The sequence below is a fragment of the Nyctereutes procyonoides genome, unplaced genomic scaffold, assembly GCF_905146905.1.
Source record: "Nyctereutes procyonoides isolate TBG_1078 unplaced genomic scaffold, NYPRO_anot_genome, whole genome shotgun sequence".
Classification (NCBI taxonomy): Eukaryota; Metazoa; Chordata; class Mammalia; order Carnivora; family Canidae; genus Nyctereutes; species Nyctereutes procyonoides.
Genome location: NW_026575033.1, coordinates 3,130,527 through 3,153,246, shown reverse-complemented (window position 1 = coordinate 3,153,246; position 22,720 = coordinate 3,130,527). Strand labels below are relative to the sequence as shown.

The 22,720-nt window shown below is 36.2% G+C and overlaps 1 protein-coding gene and 1 non-coding gene across 3 annotated transcripts in view; one reads left to right on the top strand and one right to left on the bottom strand.

The window, feature by feature from the left end:
* The window catches only part of ZDHHC20 (zinc finger DHHC-type palmitoyltransferase 20), a 74,217-nt gene that overhangs the window by 20,799 nt on the left and 30,698 nt on the right, over positions 1-22,720 (top strand). For both annotated transcript variants that reach the window (XM_055317326.1, XM_055317327.1), the window contains exons 2-4: positions 6,908-6,934; positions 11,746-11,849; positions 18,202-18,322. In XM_055317326.1, the coding sequence (XP_055173301.1) occupies positions 6,908-6,934; positions 11,746-11,849; positions 18,202-18,322 (252 nt within the window). The remainder of the gene's footprint in view (positions 1-6,907; positions 6,935-11,745; positions 11,850-18,201; positions 18,323-22,720) is intronic.
* LOC129504671 (U6 spliceosomal RNA) lies at positions 21,529-21,635 on the bottom strand. Its single transcript, XR_008663403.1, has one exon. It is a non-coding gene; the product is annotated as a U6 spliceosomal RNA (small nuclear RNA).

Genomic DNA, 22,720 nt, shown 5'->3' with positions numbered 1-22,720 from the left:
TTCTAGGGTACATTAAGTAAGAAAAGCAAGGTGTGGAATAGGTATATAAAGGAAAAAATTAGAAATACATTTTTACTTGTTTGCTTTGCAAAAAGAAATAGGATAAAACAAACTAATAAAAATGATTACCTGGGAAGAGAGGTAAAAAAGGAAGTCCAGGCCTTTCTGTATACCTTTTTATATAGTTTTGACTTTTAAACCATTTATATTTTTTATATATTAAAAAAATAAAATTAAAGAAGAGGAAAAGCAAACTGTAAGATTTGGAATCATGGAAACAAATGAACTTAATTTTATGTGAAGTTGGTACTATACACAGAGGAAAGAATCATTTTGACTGCCTTTTGAATATCATACTCCTTAATGGGATGTAGTTTAAAGCCAAAACAAAACACAATTTTAAAACTGCAAAGAAAACTTAAATTATTATACAATGTCTTCCCAAAGGGCCTTAAAAGCAGTGAAACTCTAATAGCTATGAGCACCTGGTGTTCAAGGGTTGGTTTCTAAAAATCATTAAAAGAAACCAGATGCAGGGCACATGGCCGGCTCAGCCCATAGAACATGTGACTCTTGATCTTGGGTCATGAGTTCAGGCCCCATATTGAAGGTAGAGCCTACTTTGAAGAAAACAGAACAAAACAAAACACTGCCTCTTGGAGAAATGATTAATTTCAGGTGAGGAGGCAGGAAAAAATAGAAAGAAACTGGGACATCTTGTGCTACACAGCAAGGAAGTACTCAAAAACTAATGGGGATGATTCACGAGAATACAGGAGTCAGTTGGAAGAGCTTTGGCCAAGATGAGACAATTGGAACATAAGAAAGAATGAATGTAGTTAATAATGGCACATTAAATAAATAAAAATCTATGTTTCCTTACTGATATTCAGAAAGAGAAAATTTAAATTTATTTGCTAACAGCGGAGTTGAATGTTACACTAACATCCTATCCTGAAAATAGATAATTAAAGGGAAATAATTAAGCTTCTGGGCTGCCTTTTTAGGAAGCTCTAGTTCATCCCCAGTTGAAAGCTCTTCACAGAAGAATGCCAGCTTAAAAGTTAGAAATAAATAGAGGGTTTTTCAAGGTGGTTTTCAAATTGATTCAGGCAAAGATTATCAGTGGATGCTAAAAACCCTTTGGTGAAAAGTTTTTGGGGAAGAAGATATCACATATTGCTAATATTTTACCGCACAAAAAAACTTCATGATTGTTAAAGTGAAAAATGTATCTTTACAAAACAGAGACCTGGTGGTCACTACCTTGACAATTGACCCAAATATAGCATTGCTAATAGTAACATTACCTAAATAATGTACCTCCTGATTTGCTGAGCAGTGCCCAAAATACTTCATATCTGAGTATTCTTGTTCATTCTCTCCCTCCCACTCTCAAATACATTTAAACTTTTAGACTTGAAGTTTGGTAGGGGTCAGAGGATGAAGTCAAGGAATGAAAAGGAAACAGAAAAATCCAGAATTTAGTACATTTCACAAGACATCTGAAAAAGAAAAAGAAAAAAAAAAAAGACATCTGGCCTGTACTTTTTTTTTTTTTTTAAGATGTTATTTATTTATTCATGACAGAGAGAGAGGCAGAGACACAGGCAGAGGGAGAAGCAGGCTCCACTCAAAGAGTTCTGAGCCCGATGTGGGACTCGATCCTGGGACCCCTGCATATATGATCTAACAAATTAGATGTAGTGCAGCTATTAGAAAAGAGACAGCAATGTAAAAAAAATATTTAAATAATCATATTTTCAGTAATCATATTGGTCTCAATGAGGTTGGGTGGGCAATATGAGATAAAGAAAATGAATAAAATCTGTTGCATTTGTATACACCAATAATGAAGCAGTAAAAACAACAACAAAAAAATGAATGTGATACTTTTTTTTTTTTTAAGATTTTATTTATTCATGAGAGACTGACAGAGGCAGAGGAAGAAGCAGGCTCCCCCTGGGCAACCCAGTGTGTGACTCCATCCCAGGACCCTGGGATCACACCCCAAGCCAAAGGCAGCCCGCTCAACCACTGAGCCACCCAGGCATCTCACACTGTCCTTGAGAACCAGGATTCACAATGGTTTAAAAAAAAAAAAAAAAAGATACAATTGAAAGATAATTGATAAAAGCTTTGCAAACTTGAATTTGAATTATTAGTAGAACTCATGAGGTGTTTTACCTTAAAAAAAAAAAAGATATATGTATGCATATAGATAGTAAAGGGGGAAAACTGTTAACAGACAAATCATTTATGTCGAAAATCCTGAAGAATATACGAAAACACAACTAAAAATTAACAAGTGAATTTATTAGCAAGTTCACAGGATATGATACAAGATCAGTAAAGAAAACCCAGGTATATTTCTAACAAGAATTAAAAACTGAAACTTTTAAAAAGTGCTATAATTAAATACCCTAATACCAATATCCCTAAATACTTAGGGATAAATCTAACAAAATACAAGGTTTTGTATATTGATGAGATAAAATCTAAAATGAAGAGATACACTCTGTGCATGGAGTCAACACAGTGCCAAACAAAATCCCGGGAGGCATTTTTTAAAAAGAAATCAGTAAGATGAACTTAAAATATATGGAAACGCAAAGGAACTAAAATAGCCAAAACACTTTTGAAAAAGAACAGGTTGGAGGACTCACACTATCTGATTTCAGGATTACTAAGAGTGACATGTAATCCAGTCATGTGGTATTGGGGTAAGAATGGACATACATCAATAAGACAGAACACAGTTCAGAAATAAACCCTTACACATATTAACTTAGTTTTAATTTTAAATTTTTTTAAAGATTTTATTTATTGGGGCTCCCTGGGTGGCTCAGCGGTTTGGTGCCTGCCTTCACCTCAGGCGTGATCTTGGGGTCCCGGGATCGAGTCCCATGTTGGGCTCCCAGCATGGAGCCTGTTTCTCCCTCTGCCTGTGTCTCTGTCTCTTTCTGTCTCTCTCTGTCTCTCTCATGAATACATAAATAAAAAAAAAATCTTTAAAGATCTTATTTATTCATGAGAGATTGGGGGGGAGAGGGAGAGAGAGAGAGAGAGAGAGAGAGGCAGAGACACAGGCAGAGAGAGAAGCAGGCTCCATGCAGGGAGCCTGATGTGGGACTCGATCCCGGGACCCCCAGCATCAGACTTGGGCCGAAGGCAGGTGCTCAACCTCTGAGCCACCCAGGCGTCCCTTTTTTTTTTTTTAATTAACTTATTTTTTAATAATTTTTGTCAAAAGTTCCAAGGCAATTCAGTAGAGAAAGGATAGTTTCAGCTAACAATATTGGAACTGTTGGCCGTCTATCTGCAGTAAAATTCATTGCAACCCTTACTTTATACCATATTTTTAAGAATCAGCTTTTAAAAGAGATTACAGACCTAAACATAAAACCTCTGAAACTTCTACAAGGAAGCATATGAGCAAATCTTTGTGTCCTTTAGTTGGTAAAGATACCCTAAATAGGACACAAAGCATGAACCATAAAAGAAAAAATTGATAAATTCGACTTCATCAAAATTAAATTTTTCTGCTCTTTAAAACTCACTGTTAAATAAATGAAAAAAACAATATCTAGTCTATAGACCAGAAGGAAATATTTGCAGAATTTGTTAAAGTATATAAAGAGTCCACAATTCAATAATAAGGGAGATAACAATTAAAAAATAGCCAATGGTTTGGACACAAGTTCACAAAGAAGAGGTGTAGGGCTGGCCAATAAGCATGTGAAACAGTATTCAACATCATTAGTCATTAAGGAGACACAAAATTACAATGAGATATCACTATATGTTTTTTAGAATAGCTAAAAATTTAAAGATTGACAGTTCCAAGTATTCGTGAAAACATATTTTTGGTGGGGAATGTAAAACAATACAACTACTTTTGAAAACAGTTTGTTTCTGATAAAGTTAAACATACCATAGATCCATCAATCTTATATCTAGATATTTACCCCAGTGATGAAAATATGTCCATTCAAAGGCTGTACAGGATATCCAAGTAGCCAAAAACTGAAAGCAAATATCTCATCAGTTGGTAAATGTATAAGAAATTATGGTATCTCCATACAGTAGAATACTACTCAGCAGTAAAAAAAGGCACAATTTGTTAATTAGAACTTCTAGTTCCAGGACAAGTGAATGCATAGTCTTCCTATTTTTCCTGCTAAGTACAGCTGAAACTCCTGGATATTATGCATAAAGCAAACATAAGACGATTCTGAAACGCGGAGAAAGATCAGCTGGGCGGGGGCGGGGGGTCGGGGGACATTGGTACCTGAGAAATGATATGGTGGTGAATTCCCTGGTTTTCTTTTTGCCCCGTATGTCCTATCCTGCATGCTAGGGAAGCTGGCAACCTGGAGATACCAATGAACACAGACAAAAGCCTCAAGAAAAGCTGGTTTTCTTTAGCCAAACAGGAAAAGGGCAACCTAGCCAGACAAAACTAGATAGTAACTGCCCTACTTCAGCCAAATACAATGGAAAAACTGCCCTCTGCTCCCATTTTCTCCAGCAGAGGCTGAGTATAAGCTTAGACTTCCCCCTTGCCTGGCTGTAACAAGGCATCCCTCTTGTAATTTCCTGCCCCCTTTCCTACTTCAGAGTAGGAAGAAAGTGGTGTCAGAGAAGGTGAAGGCCTGGGCAGTAGGTAGACTTCCATTCCTCCTGTGCAGTGATAATGCACCCCTCCCCATGGAAGCCTTGTGGGGAGCACTTGTGTAGATCTTGCTCCTTTGTTATGTCTGTTCCTAGGAATTTCATATTTTTAGGTGGCTTTATAAATAAAACTTTTCTTTGGTTATAATTTCTACATGGTGATTCCATGTTTATTGAAAAGCTATTGATTTCTGTAGACTATTACCACCTGTTGTTTATAATGGTTTTTCGATTGGTTTTCTTTGACTATGAAGGCATATAGTCTTATAATCTGCAAATAGTGATACATTTGCTTCTTTTCCATTTTTATACCACTAATTGATTTCTCGGAATTGTGTGCTTTGTATAGGGCTTCCCAATCATTTCACAGCATGGCAGTATTGAAAATTATATTTTTAGTGTAGATTAGCATAAATGGGAAATGGTTTGTGAGGCCAGAGGGGACCAGCCCAGGATCTAACTACCCATCTCAGGTCAGTGTTCTACCAGACTGACCTGAGATGGGTTGAGAAGAAGCCCTGTGTCTCTAAAACAATGCTTTCAAAAAAAAAAAAAAAAAAAAAACCACACACACACCACGAACTTGCTTATTTTATTTCTAAACTTTAGTGGGACTACTCCTGTATTGTTTCTCTTTAAATTATCCTGGTTTGAGGATTGAAGTAGATACGTTTTATTAAGGAAGTGTCTGGGTACTCCTCTTTTTTATCAACAGATTTTAGTCAGAAATGATTATTGAAGTGCACCTGGGTGGCTCAGTGGTTGAGTGTCTGCCTTTGGCTTAGGTTGTGATCCGTGGTCCTGGGATCAAGTCCCACATTGGGCTCCCCGTGAGGAGCCTGCTTCTCCCTCTGCCTGCATCTCTGCCTCTCTCTGTGTGTCTCTCATGAATGAATGAATAAAAATCTTTTTAAAAAATAGTTACTGAATTAGCAAACATTTCTTAAGCATTGCTGCTGTATGGCAGGCTTTGGAACTAAAATAATGAATAAGATGAGAGACACTATAGGAAAGAATACAAGTCCAAGTAGACTTGAGCTCGGATATCTGTCTACACTACATCTAGTGTAGTTCTGTGACCTTAGGCAAGTCGTTTAATTATTGTGAGCCTTAGCTAACTTATCTGTAAAAAAGAGGTAATAATAACTTTTAGAGTTTTTATTATTCTAAGACACAATTCCACACTTGAGCAGTCCAGTAGGATGAGATAGACATATTATCACGTAATTAGAAAAAAAAATGAGGTGGCATGGTAGAGATGGAAGAGTGAGCAGTGGCAATATAAAGGAGTATCTGCTCTGCCTATAAAGGAGGGACTCAGGAAGGCTTTATAGAGGTGGTGGTATTTAAACTGGGCCTTGGAGGATGAAGAGGGAGGGGTAGCAGAGCACCTGTGAAACTGCTTGATGCATTTAGGAAACTGCCATTTATTCAGGATAATTGACCACAGGTATGTGCAAATGATAGACTGGAGGGGTAGACAGATTGTAGATCACAGAGGGACTATAGCTGTTATCCTGAAGATACTGGGCTTTATTCTGCAAGTGACTGGGAAGTGTTAGAGTATTCAGCCATCAGATTTGCTGGTGGTGAGATGTGTTAAGCTGATAGTTGAAAGTCTTTTTAAGCTATTATGTTTCAGGAGAGCCTGAAATAAGGCAATGGGACAAATTGAGAGTAGGTGACAGATTTGAAGAGGTGTAGGTAGTAGAATTAACAGGACCTAGAAGCCATTGGACTATCTGGAGAGAAGAAATAAATAGCAATTCCCAGCATCTTAGGCTAGGAATAAAAACACTGAAAGTTACAGGGATAAGTTCCTGTACTTTTTTCTATAGAAAAACACAAATTGGGGTATAGCTTTTATAAAATTTTAATGTACCTCACAGACTGAATACATGAGTATCAGAGGAGAGTCCTATTCATTTTGTGGCATTAAGGAAAGAGCTAAAGGAAACCTAACTATATAACCATATTGATAGACTTAAAATTAACAAAGGTCTAAAAAAAATTGTAATGTGATTACAGTGTTGATAAAAATTTGATGTTTAGCATTTTAGTGTTTTTCGGATTTTTTAAGTGTACATACAATCCTGAATTTGCATTAGTATTTACATTTTATAACTAAATTTCATTTTTGGAAAATGGTATTAAGATGAGTAGTCAATCTGAAATGTATAAACAAAATGTTTTAAAGTATATTATTTATTCACTATTTTTTCTTCTATTCTAGTTACTCTCTCTGGAAATGGAGAAAACGGTAAGGCACTCTAAGTCTCAATTTAAGTAGAATACTTATGGTATCCTTATTGTGACCCACATACTTTTATTTTGTGATGACTATATGTGTTTTTGTTTGCAGAAATAAAATATATATTTTTAAAGTTTAATTAAAAGGAGATATAATATTGTGTTTATTCCTATTTCAATATATTTTCATTTGTGTAATTTATATAAGTTGAAATAGTTGTTATTTTGTAAGGCACCTAGTACCCAAACTTCTCTGATATATTTATGTACATATTTATCCCTTGTATATTCTTCAGAACACTTGGTAGTAGTAATTCAAAGATTTTATTTTTTTTAAGATTTTATTTATTTATTAACGAGAGACACAGAGAAAGAGAGAGAGAGAGAGGCCGAGACACAAGCAGAAGGAGAAGCAGGCTCCATGCAGGGAGCCGGACGTGGGACTTGATCCCAGGATCATGCCCTAGGTGGAAGGTGGCACTAAACCACTGAGCCACCCTGGCTGCCCTGATTCAAATATTTTTAATACCAGTTCTAGCTAGGTTTGAGGAGTGGATTTTGTTTCATGATGCCTAAATTTTATTGATGGTCCTCTTGTTTATATATTTGTGAAAAATAGTACTTTACTACTCAGAGATTTTTAACAAAATAACCAGACTATAAATTTGTAAAATGTATTACTAGTTCATTTTGAAAGGGAATTCTACTTTTTATAATAGTCAATGGGATAATGCCTGGAGGGAAAAGTTCATTGCTCACGGTTTCACCAAGTTAAAATATTAAGTTTATCAAATTTCAAAAACAAAATTTGATTTGAGATATGAAAATCCAGAGGATTTCTAAAACAGTTCAACACTTAGAAATTATTAATAAATATTTATTCCTATTGGAAATAATTAGGCACTAAGCACGTAAATCTCAAGTTGCCTTTGAATCTAATTTTTCAATTCTAGCCACAGCTGAGGAATAAATATAGACTCAGTCTTGGTTAGCTTGATTTTCTTCCTTTAAATCAAAACTATATGTGAAAGCACAGGTACAGAAAGCAGAGAATATCTGAAGTACTTAAAAAAGAGCATCTAACTTGTCTCATTATTTCTTGGAGCTATTTTCCCCATGTCTTTCAAAGAATCTTTTAATGAGTTTGTTTGCTTATATGTTTGTTTTTTAAAATTCATTTACAGATGATTTTTTTTTAAAGATCTTATTTATTTGTTTGAGAGAGAGAGAGTGGCAGAGACACAGCCAGAGGGAGAAGCAAGCTCCATGTAGGGAGCCCGACAAGGGACTCCATCCTGGGTCTCCAGGGTCAGGCCCTGGACTGAAGGCGGCGCTAAACCACTGAGCCACACAGGCTGCCCTACAGATGATTTTTTGAGTCAGACTTTTTGATTTATAGATTCAGATTTGGGTGTTTTTTTTATTTTATAGATTCAGACTTTGGGGTTTTTTTATTTGCTTAGTTAACTAAGCTTTTACTTTTTTTTTTTTTTAAGATGTGTTTACTTAGCATGAGTGGGAGAGGGAGAGAATCTCAAGCAGACTGCACTGAGCACAGAGCCTGATGTAGGGATTGATCCCCTGAGATAATAACCCAAGCCAAAATCAAGAATTGGCTCCCAACTAACTATACCATCCAGGCACTCCCTTTATCTATTACTTCTAAACAATGATTTATAGCATATATATGTGACCAGAAGTTTTCTTATTAATAATCACATTATTTCAAATTTATGTAAAGGCAGTATTTCCTGTTATTTTTTACATTACAATTTGATATTTTCCATTTGTTAAGTACTTATTATATTCCAGGCATGATGCTAAAAGATTTATCAGTTGTCTTTTTTTTTAACTGACGGTTAAGATTTTTTAAAGCAGAAACCATTTGTTTTTGTACTTGTGGAGAACAGAAATAGTTTAAAAAATATTTTAGATGTCTTTAAAAATATTTTGGGAGTATATTGTTTATATGTTGACCTTAGTTGTAAGTAAATGATTAAGAAATTTTAAAATACCTCAAGGTGGTGATAAATGGCGACCTTAAAGTTACCAAAGCTTATACAAGAGGATATAGATGAGGATTGACAAACTTGATTGAATATGGGGGCCAGGCAAAAATATAAATAAGTGAAGTCAGCTAGGTGAGGAATATATTGCAAACTTGGCAAACGGCCTCAGTATCGTATAATAGTAGGAGACTGAGTTCCAGTATACTTTTCCAAAAGAAAATCAAATGAAGGAAAGCTACTGGATCCATTGAGTAGACCATAGAGTTCAACCTGGAGGGAACAGATAGTAGAGAATGCAGATTTTGACAAGCCAGAATTTTCAATGAGGATGATGATCAGTTTGAGTGGACATAAAAGAAAGCAAATTTGAAGATAGAAGGAAGTTATGGCAAAGATTTTGTCTTAGCATCAGATATTGGCTCTGATAACAGGATGTGACTACTAAGATGATGGGTAAAGTGGAGGGTAAAGTAAATATACTTTTAGGTATGACAATGAAAATAACCTTGGATTTTTATCAAGCAGATATGGGTTTGAATCCTGGATTTATCATTTACCAAGTAACATTGGGCAAGATATTAAATTTTCTGCAACTCAGTTTTCACATTAGTAAACGGAAAGAATGCCTTACAGGACTATAGTGAGGATTAGAAATAAGGTACACAATATGTACTTTCTAATAGGCTTTTAGTAGGTGGAAGTAGTGATTTGAGTAGTTGTGGTCAAATATGGGTACCAGGAAGTCCCAGCCTTTCATAATGCATTCATAAGTCATGAATCATGCACTTGGGAGTTACTTCCCAAGAATACCACAGCCAGGGTGGAGTAGAAACTATGAACGGCACATTCTACACTGCCCATTGAGATGGACTGGAGGCAAGGAGACTGGTTGGCTTTTGCAGTGATCCAAATGAGTTAAGCAACAGTTGATGAGCTGTTATACTGGCAGTGAAAATAATGAGAGAGAGTTTACTTTGAAAGAGATTTTAGGAACTAGAATTTTTTTTAAAAAAGATTTTATTTATTTATTTATTCATGAAAGACACCGAAAGAAGCAGAGACCTAGGCAGAGGGAGAAGCAGACTCCCCATGGGGAGCCCAATGTGGGACTTGATCCACGGACCCGGGGATCACCATCTGAGCCAAAGGCAGATGCTCAACCACTGAGTCACCCAGGCGTCCCAAGGAACTAGAATTTGAGGTGCTTTGTGCTGATTAGCTGTGCGATGTGAGGAGTTATTGGGTCCTGATTTCCTGTGCCAGTCAACTGTGGGACTTGTGGTCCTGGTCTGTTAGGCCATACATGATGCACCAGTATAATGCAAAAGAAAAGACTGAATCCAACGAGTTGTTAATTTTTTTTTATCATTAATTTATTTTAAAGGAAAAGTTTTTAAAACCAAAAGTGAACGGAAAAATGACCTCAGACCAAAGAAAGAATAGTACTTTGAATCGAGTACCTCTTAGCTTTATAAAAACTTCACTGCATTGTTCTTAATGTCATTTCACTACAGACCAGTGAAAACTTTTATCATTCCTTAAACTTTGGAAACATGGAAATAGGGAATGTGCAAACAGAACCAGATTTTGAGGGAAATTAAAATTCTTGGATATTACTACTACTACTAATAGCCAGTATTGCGGTGCCTGTCTGGCTAAGTCAGTAGAGTGTGTGACTTTTGATCTTCAGGGTTGTGAGTTTGAGCCCCAATTGGGTGTTGAGATTACTTTTAAAAAATGGCCAGTGTTTATTAAGGATTTATTATATGCCAGGCACTGTTTTAAATGTTTTGCACATATTAGGTAATCAGTGTTAAGCAACTAACTTTAATAAAACAGATGAGAAAAATAAATAAATAAAATAAAACAGATGAAGTGTTTTATTGAAGTCTGAGCAGATTGGGAGGAGGAGTATAGCATGAAGAGGTAATGAATTCTAAAAGTAATGGAGAAGGCTTATGTAGAAGGATTAATATTTGATCTGAATTTTAAAAATGAGTAGAATTTCAAACTTTGAAGCTTATGTCTACTTTGTTTTCTTCAGTGGATTTGTGGTGCCTCATTCCAACAGAAAAAGAGTCTAAACATCTGGTAGATAGTTCTTGCTTCCTATGAAAACCAGTCCTACTTCTTTCAAGTAGAAAAACTGCGGAACACAACAAAAAGCTCTAAGTTGTATATCACTGATGAGTTAATATTTGGAGAGAAAGATGTTAGAATGCCACACTAATCCACTTGTAAAACAATTATGGCAGAAATTTTAAATGGCTAAAAATTTTTTTTTGTTACCCCGTGTTGAAAGGAGAATGAAATTTAGCATAATATTTCTGGAAAATCCAGAAACAGAGTTTTTCAGATTACTCATTATTCACAGTGATGGGAACTTCCTTTATTACTTTCAGTTTGTTCCTTGGACTTAATTAATGTTCATAGTGATAGAATCTGTTTTAAGTAATTTTTAAGTCATTTTAAAATGTAACTTTTAGGAAGATCTTGAAATACAGTGAGTGAAGGAGGGTTTCAACTTGTTCAATGTTCAGCAGTTTATTAATAAAATCAAATATCATCTCAGACTATAGTCATTGATTATAAACCAAGCTGATAACCCTTAAATGTAGGAACTGAATGTTTCTTCATATCTGTAATATTACATCATTCAGATAAAGGAGTTTATAAATTTGATGTCTTCAATAGTTTTAATTAAGATATTTACTGGATTAAGCCTCCTGACCCTGAATATTGTGTTTTAATGTAATGCTTTTTCCTGCTTTCACCTGGATTCAATGAAATGTTATTTGTTTTTATTTACCAGGAAAGGCCGTTGTTTACCTTGTGGCTTTCCATCTGTTCTTTGTTATGTTTGTATGGTCCTATTGGATGACAATTTTCACATCTCCCGCTTCCCCCTCCAAAGAGGTAAATTTAATGTTGGTAAATTACCAAATGCTGTAGCTAATGATGGAGTTATTTTCCCTGTGATACCTTGGTTAACATTTTACTACATAATGCATTTGTTCTGTTTCTGTTCATGAACTTGCTTGGTGACTATACATTGTGAATGTGAGTCTTCAGCCTGGACTCAGATAAAACCCACTGACTTAGTGCACTGAATGACTGATAATAGTTTACTTAATACTGGTATTTTTCTGCCATGCTGTATATTCTTAAAGACATACTTATTGAAATAAAAAATATTACGGGACAGAATAGAGTTAGAAAAGTAGAGTATACTTTTGGACACCTTAACATATTTTCTCAGGCCTGAACAAATATGCTACAACTAAAGAAAGTTTTGATTGTGGGAAACTGTCTAGGCTTTAATATGGCTTATGTTTCTTCTAATTTGAGGTTCCATTGGGAAAATAATGTGAGGAAATATTTATGTAGAGTATTAAAACCAGTGTTTCTCTTACCTGGACATAGCTGACTGAAATCTGTTATAACTAAGAATGTACTCTCTGGTGTTAGGATTCTCTGAGTTTGATTTTCTGTTCTAGCACATTACTTAATGTCTCCGAGCCTCTGTTTTCTCGTTGGAAAATAGTGCCTGTTTTCAAATATTAGATGATGATGATAATTATTCCACTTCCATAAAATTCATCAAAATTCTTTAAAAGTTATAGACCATATTTAAAAATAATATCAACTTTTATTTAACTTTTATAACTTTTATAAAACATATATACACAAAAGTATATATAAGTGTGCACCTGATGGATTTTCACAAACCAAAACACCCGTGAGTAACCACCACCAAGCTGAAGAAACAGAACATTGCCAGTATCTCATAAGCCTCCTCATGCTTCCTTCCAGCCATGCAAACCCACTTTCCTGCCCTCTAATAGCATCAGTTCATTTTGCCTGGTTTTGTATTTTACATAAATGGAGTCATATACTTTGTTTATTTGTGTCTCTGGCTTCTTTCATTAACATTCTGTTTTAATATTCTTCCATGTTGTTGCATGTACTTGTGGAGCATTCATTCTAATTATTGTTTAGTATTCAGTTGTGGTAAATAATAGCTTATTTAGCTAGTCTGCTATTGATGGGCAGGGGCATTTGGGTGTCTTCCAGTTTTAGGCTCTTACAAATAGGGCTGCTGTTAACATCCTATTACATATACCTATGTATATATGTACATACATACCCACATATGTGTATATATATAGTTCTTTTGGGTAGGTGCCTCAGATTAGAATTGCTGGATCCTATGTTGTATGTACATTCAGCATTAAGTAGGAAACACTACATAATCTTTTGCCCGTTTTTGTTCTATTGGGTGCTCTTGTTTTAAGGGGTTGAGCAATAATCAAACAGTGTTTCCTCAAATGTATTCATCAGACATTTGGTAATAATTAGTCAACTCTTAAAGTTATGTTACGAACTGCCATCCATATCTTTCTTTATTTTTAAGATTTATTTTTAAGGTTTTATTTATTTATTCATGACCCACAGAGAGAGACATGACACACACACACACACAGAGGCAGGCAGAGACATAGGCAGAGGGAGAAACAAGCTCCCTGTGGAGAGCCCCATGCAGAACTAGATCCCAGGACCCCAGGATCATGACATGTGCCAGAGGCAGACACTCAACCACTGAGCCACCCAGGCGTGCCAAGATTTATTTGTTTTTAGAGAGCACATTTATGCAAGTGGCAGGGAGGCCAGAGGGAGAGGGAGAGAAGCAGAGTCTCCACTGCACACCGAGCTCAACACAGGGCTTAGTACGGGGCTCAGTCTCATGACCATGAGATCACAACCTGAGCCAAAACCCAGAGTTGGTCACTTAACTGATTGAGCCACACATGTGCCCCACAAACTGCCATCTACATCTTAAGCTCTGAGTTGAAAAGGAACTAATTTTATTTAATCACTTACTACTAGTGATGGCTGTTGAAAACATAGAGTGTATAGAAGTAAATAGTTCTTGTTATAGGAAATAAAAATAAATGAGTTGATGGGCTGGCTTACTTGTAAGAGAATGCGACTCATGATCTTGGGGTCATGGATTCGAGCCCCGTGTTGGGTGTAGAGAGTACTTAAATAAATAAACTTTAAAAATAGAATAAAAACAAGTGGTAATCCTTTTGAGAAGCAGTATAGTATAGAGGTGAAGAACTCAGACTCGGGTTCCAGAGTGCCCAGGTTCAACTCCTGCCTCTGCTGCGAACTAGCCTTGTGTCTTTGGAGACTTTCTTCAGCTGTCTGCACCTCAGAGCTTTCCTGTAGAGTGAGGACAATAGTGGTACATACCTTACAGGATTGTTGTACGTATTGAATAAATTAATCATGTATGTGATTAGTAATATTTATAATATATACTTAATAGTATATATTATAAATATGTAAAGTGCTCAGAAGAATACATAGCACTTAATAAGTGCCATTTAAATGTTATTTATTTATTTTGGTTGCTGTTTTGTCATATTGCATCCATTTAGCGTTCAGCCTAGGGCTTAAGCCTTTACATCCACTCCATCCTTCATGTTCCCCTTTTCCTAGAAGTTCAGCTGATCCCCAAAGCCTGTCCAGTGGCCCTGCTATGGTATGCTCTACCTTCCTGTCATAGAACTTAACCATACTGACTTGTATCCACCACCTTATTGTTAGTTTTTTGAAGCAGGGATCATTTTTATAGTGTCCTGTACTATATCCCTCTCCCACTATTTAGCACAGAGTGGGTGTTCACTACTGAATGAATGAATCATTAAATCATCAAAGGCTGGCTAAGTTAAGCTGCAGTGACAACCAAAAAAGAGTAGGAGTTTATGATTCTTTCTCTTTTTTTTTTTTAAGATTTTATTTATTTATTCATGAGAGACACAGAGAGAGACAGAGAGAGGGGCAGAGACAGGCAGAAGCAGGCTCCATGCAGGGAGCCTGACGTGGGACTTGATCCCGGATCCCCAGGATCACACCCTGGGCTGAAGACGGCACTAAACCGCTGAGCCACCCAGGGATCCCCCTATAATTCTCTTTCTAATAAGCTTCCAGTGTGCCAACTGAGCTGGTTCCTTAGAGTAATTACAAAGCTATGCAGTAGCTACTAAAGTTAACGGTAGTTGAGAGGTTAGAGCAACATTTGGAAATCAGACCCAGGAAAACTGATTGAGTCTATATAGCAAAAATTCTACATTTTTAGGGAAGTTAAGTTATAAATATGGGTGTTTTTTAATTCTTTGTCAGCAAGTACTTGGCATCTACTCTTTGTCAGACTGTGTGTGCTAGGCTCTGGGAATAAAAAGAACAAGAAAGACATAGTCCTTAAATTTTAAAAGAAGAGACAGATGGTAGACAAATAATTATAAATTGTGATAAACTTACAAAACTTTATAAATGAACATGATGATGTAGTAAAGTGTAACACTAAAAGATATCAGGGGAAAACAACTGTAGGTAGTATGAACAAATTTCTGAGGAAGTGACACTTAAGACTTTTGTAAGTATCTCTTTCACTAAAGTATTAGCGTTTTGTTTTGTTTTAAGATTTTATTTATTTATTCAGGAGAGGCACAGAGAGAGAGGCAGAGACACAGGCAGAGGGAGAAGCAGGCTCCTGCAGGGAGCCGGACGTAGGACTCCATCCCAGGTCTCCAGGATCACGCCCTGGGCTAAAGGCGGCGCTAAACCACTGAGGCACCCAGGCCAGGCTGCCCAAGTATTAGCTTTTTGAAGGAAGGATCTTTGTTGTTTATTGCTGTATCCCCATTGCCTAGATTCAGACCTTATATATAACAGGCAGATTGCTAAATATATGAATGAAGGCAAAATATGAAGACCTAGCAGGCATTTTCCATCACTTAAGTGTCATCTCTCTGAAAAGAAAATATGGCCCCATCACTTCTCGGGTCACCAATAAGCTACAAGATAAAGCTCATGCTCACAAGAAAGACCCTTCATGAAGTAAAATCTTACTAACTTTATCTGCACTGCTTCTTCCTGGAACTTGGTAGTGTGTTGCACTGACTATACCATGCTATATTTGTGCTTTCTATATGCTGCTCCCTTTACCAAGATTCTCTTTCCCTCCTTGTTTTCCTGCAAGATTCCTGTTACCTCTCAAAACCCGGTATAGGTACTGCTTCTTCCAAGAGACTTTCAGTGACATTCTCCACTCCCTCCTAAGGGAGCTTTTATCATACCTGGTAACATATTGTACTTAAGCTGATTTGTAAGTTGTATTTCTTTATTGACATGGCCAACATTCCTACTGAACTGTAGGAATATACTTTTGAAAGCAAAGGCTATAATATTCATCCGTGGATTCCTGTTACCTTGAGCAGTGCCAAGTTTTGTTTTTGTTTTTCCAAGTTCTTAATTGGTATCTAACATATATTTATTTTGAACCATCTGAACACTGAATTTATGATATTTCATAGTTTGAATTCTGTTTTGTAGTTTTTAATGAAAGCTAGATGTATGGTAATAATTTCTGAGGTCTAATCCATTTAAAATTTGTTCCATTCCTCATCTAAAATTCTGGTGGCTCTTGAGATTTTCATTTTAAGTTTTTTATAATTTGTAACATTAGTCCTTAAGGAAAAGTGATGATGTTGAGCCTGAGATAGATACTACCACAGGCTAGAAATAGGACAGCCCAGGGAAATATGTTCAGATTTTACAAGGAAGTTATAAAATTGGATTAGAACATCATCCTATCCAAGTATATATTTATTGTCATACCATATGATTCTTATACTCTACTCTGAATGCTTCAGAGACACATCATGTCATAGGAGAACTTTTAATTCAAACAAGTTACAAGTTACAATTCTCTTAAGAGAGAATGGGCCATTTTGCAAAGTAGGGAAGTATTTCAGTACCTGAAAGTATTTACAAAGGGAGTGGATCTCAGAAATGTCGTCTTAAGATTCCTACGTGCCTGGGAGATTAGATGAGTGACCTCCAAAGTCTCAATTTAAGATTATGGGAACCTTTTCTGACTTCTTTTTATCTTGTTTATTCGTCTGTGCTACTTCTCATGCCTTAGAAGTAAATTTGAGGATTTATTGTGCCATAAGGATTTGATTGTGGGAACCAGGCAAGGTAATCTAAATAGACTCTTCTACATCCTAAACTGTGGTGTTTGGTCAGGTTTCTTTTACATTAGCAGTATAGAGGGAAGCATACTAGAGTTTAAAAGACCTGTGTTTTAATATCAGCTCTACCAGTAATTGTGCGATCTTAGAAAATTTCCCAAGGTTCTTGGCATCACAGTTTCTTCAGCCCAGACCTCTTTCTACTATGCCAGACTGTTGCCTTGTTTGTAACAAGATAGGGTGCACTGATAAGCTAATATTATAACTGATGATGAGGCATCAAGAGTATGGGCATCAAGTTTTAGTAGCAAGTTAGGTGAATCAAAATACTTGAATATAAAAAGATAGAACTCCATTCATGACTCTTTAGTTCTTTTCAAGCTAAACCCTGCTTTTGCTTGAAAAAATTGAAAAACAGTACAGTTAAAAATATAGGATGATGAAAGCAAGTCCCAAGCCATTTTTAGTTTTTAAAAAAATCTGAAATAAAGACCGATAGAGATTGAAAGCTTCTGTTTGCATGAAATTAGAGGCATTAAAACTGAGGGTCCTTGAGATACTGAGATGACAGGAAGAGCAACTATAAACAAGTCCTTTGTAGGGAAAATGCTATTTAAGAAATGGACTGCAGGCTGGTAACTCTATGGGAATAAAACTTTAAGAAATGGAAACTAGAAATAACTCTATAAAAGAGACAGTCCTTAATAATTTTGCAGAAAGTACTTCTATTGGCTAGCTCTCTAAAAGCTAAAACAAAGTAGTAAAAGAATGACTTGTTGACCTCATTGAGATACTTGACCAAAAAATAGCTGGACCTCATGCCTATGATTTAATCTATTATCCAAAGTGAGTAAATCTTGGACATCCTTCCAAAAATTACAAATTTCTTGACACTAATTTTCAAACATCAAAATTTTTATTAATAGAAAATATATATTAAGCCCTTTTTGTTTGGGGGGTATTTAATATTTAATTTTTTCTGTAAAAAACAAAGATGAAATTTTCTAGTTCGTATTTTTTCCCATCATCAGTATTGAGGGCAAATATTTTTTAATCTGTCAAAGGTATGTAGTTGTGCTAAAATACACTTGATTGAGCTTCTCAAATTTGAAAATGAGTTTTGCCTTCATAGAAGAAAATGTTTTTTTCTGTTCAGAATGAAACTTTTTCTGAGTATGATACTTCATGGGATTAAAAAGAATTAATGGTTATTTCTCTTTTTATAGTTCTACTTGTCCAATTCTGAAAAGGAACGTTATGAAAAGGAATTTAGCCAAGAAAGACAACAAGAAATTTTGAGAAGAGCAGCAAGGGACTTACCTATCTACACCACATCAGCTTCAAGGAGTAAGAAAAATCAGTCTTAACCTTTCCTTTCCAAAGAATTTTTAAAATATGGCTAATTCTGCCAAAATATATCTGCATGAGTTGAATTAAATCGATATTGTGATTGCTACAAATAACATCTGCAAAAACAAGATTTTCCTGTGTTCTATATCCTCTGTGGTATTTCAGATATACATATATAATGTACATGTATTGATACAGATTTTTTTAAGGAGCTCACTATGAGCCTCTTTTCTCTGCAGTTTTTTTCCAGTTCAACCCAATGGCTAAAAAATGTCTTAGCAAACCATCATTTGAAAAATCTGGTTTGAATTTGGATATTGTGTGTTATCACGGAATAATTTTTTTAAAAAATCAAGAATGTGCTAACTTATTTTTTTTTAAGAATGTGCTAATTTAGAATGGAGAGGAGTAAAAGACCCAAAGGGGAAGAATCCTGTTCAAGTTTTAAAACTAATACTCAGCCAAAATTTGAACTCAGGTTTATCTGATTCCAAGGCCATTGGGATTTCCATTGTCCTACTGCCTACATTGACATAGGTGACTCATGCAGCACCTTCCTTTTCTAAGGGTGACAGGCTTATAATTCGGATGAGTTAATGGGTGGCCAATGTAGTCACTTAATTATAGGAAATTGTTTTAAGTTATAAACTATATACCCCATGAGTTTGTTCAAATACGGGATAATATAATAGCTAACAGTTATTCTGACTGCTTTACACATACTCATTTAAACTTCACAACAACCCTGTGAGGTAGGTACTATTGTCTTCATTTTACAGATGAGTGCTTAGAAAACTGAGACACAGAGAGGTTTATAACTTGTTCAAGGTCATATAGATAGTATGTGGAAAAAATGGATTTAAATGTAGGTGCTCTTGCTCTAGAACCCACTGTGCTGTTCAACTCCAAGTAGAAAGAAGAGGGGCTTTACCTTTGTGTAGTTATGGTCAAGTGGTGACTAAGGAATTATAAAGTTCTTACAAGATTTTAGGAGGGGATATTTGTTAAATTTTTCATGCATTTAATACTATTGTTTTTGCATGACTAATAAATTGCTGTACATAACAAAAAACAAATTTCAGATCAGACCTCTGCTTTCCCATTACTAGTGTAGTGAGTCACTGACTTTCTAAGTTCTTGTTTCCTTATTTATTTTTTATTTTTATTTTTTTGAGAGAAGAGTACAAGTTGTGGGGGGCCAAGTGGAGGTCAGAGAGATAATTTTTAGCAGGCTCCCCACCTGACATGGAGCCCAATGTGGGCTGGATCTCACAACTCTGAGATCATGACCTGAACTAAAATCAAAAGTTGGATGCCTAATGGACTGAGCCCCCCAGGCACCCTTCTGTTTCCTTATTTTAAAATGAGGATAGGAATATCTACATCTTTGGGTTAGTGGAAGTATTAAATAAGATATGTAAGTGAGATACACATTTAGTGTAGATCTTGGTATATAATAATGAATTTTCAGTAAGTGTTAGCTAATATAAAATATTCTTTTTTTATATTCAATTAGGAAAAGTCTGATTTATAATAATTATTTGTACTTATAGTTCTGCAGATTAGATGTTCTTAACCCAAAGTCCAAGATTTCAGAGAATTTATGAATTCTGAGATAATATGCAAAGTTGCGGGTACATGTAGTTTTCAGAGTAACCTGCTCATACCAAGATAATCTGAGATTATCTTGATTTTCAGAGCAGTATGTGTACATCGAATAGTTAATAGGCACTGATGTAAAATCTTTGCACTTAACGGCTTTATTATTTTTCCATTATATAAAGCCATTATAATGGCTTTCCTGTAATCTGAATAATACCCTTCGTCTATTCAGTTACACTAGAATTATCCCACATGTTTTACTGGTGATCATTTAATCTTCAGGACACCTCTGAGGGAGGTGCTGCACATTATTTTAGAGATGAAGAAATGAGGCGCGAATTAAGTATCCATAGTCCTCAAGTGATAAGATCTTGGATTTATAGCTTACCTTCTGATTACAGGCAGAGTCCCTGCTCTTGAGCACCGTTTTATACTGCATTTCTACTGCTTAGAGTTCCATACTTTGGGGAGTTTTATTCTTTTTTCTTATTACGGAAACAATATTCATTCTTTAAAAAACAAAATTACAGAAATACATATTGTAGAAAGTAGACCTTTCACAGACCAAAAAACGAATGAAAGTGATAGAGCTGCCTCCACAGAGAGGATTTGGGGGCTGAGAAACAGGGATGGGGGGCTTTTCACTCAGTTTTTTGGGGGGCTTTTTGAACCATGTGAACAAATTATCATCTATTCAAGAAACAGAATGAGTTTATCTAGACCTTCTACCTCCACGATGTGGATTCAACTGACGTGTCTCTAGCTTTGTCCCACACTGTTTCCTTGCATCAGCTCTGTGCTAAATTACTCGTCTTTCCCCACCTTTTTTGATGTCTTTTTCTCTGCCTAGGATGATTATGTTTTCCTCTCTAGTTTGAAGTTTTAAGCAAATGCCTGCTGCTTTTTATCCATTTGTATTCAGTTGAACACAAAGTCATTTTTATGTTTTTTTAATATTTATTTATCTTAGAGAGAAAGCTCTGCACATGTACACGGGGTGGGAGGAGGAGCCAAGGGAAAGGGAGATGAGCTGACTCCCTGCTGATTAGGGCGCCTGACTTGGGGCTCCATTCCAGGACCCTGAGATGGTATCCTGAGCCGAAATCAAGAGTTAGTCACATTAACCAACTGAGCCACCCAGGCACCCTAGGAAGTGATTTTTAAAATCTGCTCTGAAAAAATAAATAAATAAATAAAATCCGCTCTGAACTTCTCAAATTCGTACCTTGTAGGTCACAAATCACTGTCTCATAGTTATTTCTGTTTATCTCACCAACTGGACCTTGTCTGGCTGTCAGGAATTTCTCCCATAGTCTCTAACAAAGTGTCTCATTAAATAGCCCCTCAGATCCCTGGGTGGCGCAGCGGTTTGGTGCCTGCCTTTGGCTCAGGGCACGATCCTGGGGCCCCGGGATCGAATCCCATATCAGGCTCCCAGTGCATGGAGCCTGCTTCTCCCTCTGCCTGTGTCTCTGCCCCTCTCTCTCTGTGACTATCATAAATAAATAAATTTAAAAATAAATAAATAAATAAATAAATAGCCCCTCAGTAGGTTTTTGTTTAATAAATTTATTGTGAATGAATCTCTTCCTGGGTATTTTCCATAGTGGCTGTTTATGCACTTTTTGCATGTCATTCTTATGCAGAGGCCATCCTAATCTTATCTGTATCCTGCTAATTTTAGTATATATGCTGTCAAAGCGAGCACTGTTTATGCACTTTTAAATCTCCCTAGTATTTTCTCCTTCACTGATTTTCCCCATCATAGTTTGACTTTATATTTTATCAGAAATATTACTGTTATCCTAATAACACCTTCTATTGAGAAAATATGTTCCAGAAGATTTATAGTTAATCTGCACAATAATCGTTTGCACTTTGTTTTATTTGCACTTACAGAAGAGGAAATTGAGGCTCATAGAAAGTAAATTTACTGACCCAAGGTCACAGGTCACAGGCTAGTAAGTGAAAGAACTAGCATCAAACCTAACTGGTGACATAGTCCCTGCTGCCTTCAGGACAATGTTTTGCTGGTGCACGTTTACAGATTGCCTTTTCCAGAGCATATCAGTTTCCTCTTGGTATCTGTGTTCTCGTCCCTTTTTTTTAAGGTTTATTTATTGAGAGAACAGGGGAGAGGGGGAGACGGGGAGAAGTAGACGACAAAGAAAGAGACTTAAGCAGACTCTGAGCTGAGTGGGGAACCCAACATGGGGCTCAGTCCTATACCCCTGAGATCACAACTTGAGCTGAAACCAAGCATTGGAGGCTTAACCGACTGCACCTCCCAGCGCCCCCCTCATCCTTTCTCATATTTACATAAAGATTGCTGACCTTCTTCTCCTCCGGTTTGCTTCTATAACTCTTGCTTCTTCAGTTAATAAATCACAACCAGTTTCTTCCCTCTGTTCTCAGGTATACATCAAAGTATATCTCTCTCTTAAAAACAACAGCAATTTAGTTTGGTTGCTGTTCTAACCATTATATATTTTTTCCCTTTGAATTAGATCCTCCTTTTTTTTTTTTTTAAGATTTTATTTATTTATTCATGAGAGACACAGACAGGCAGAGGGAGAAACAGGCTCCACACAGGGAGCCTGACGCAGACCAATCCTGGGTTCCCAGAATCTCACCCCAGGCTGAAGGCAGCGCTAAACCGCCAAGCCATGCTAAACCGCAGAGCCACTGGGGCTACACGAGTTAGGTCCTCTTATAAGTTGTCTTCACCAAGGCCTCTTTTCCTTTCCAGCTAATTCCAGGCAACTGACTTCCAGTCTCCCTACCCAAGTTCAG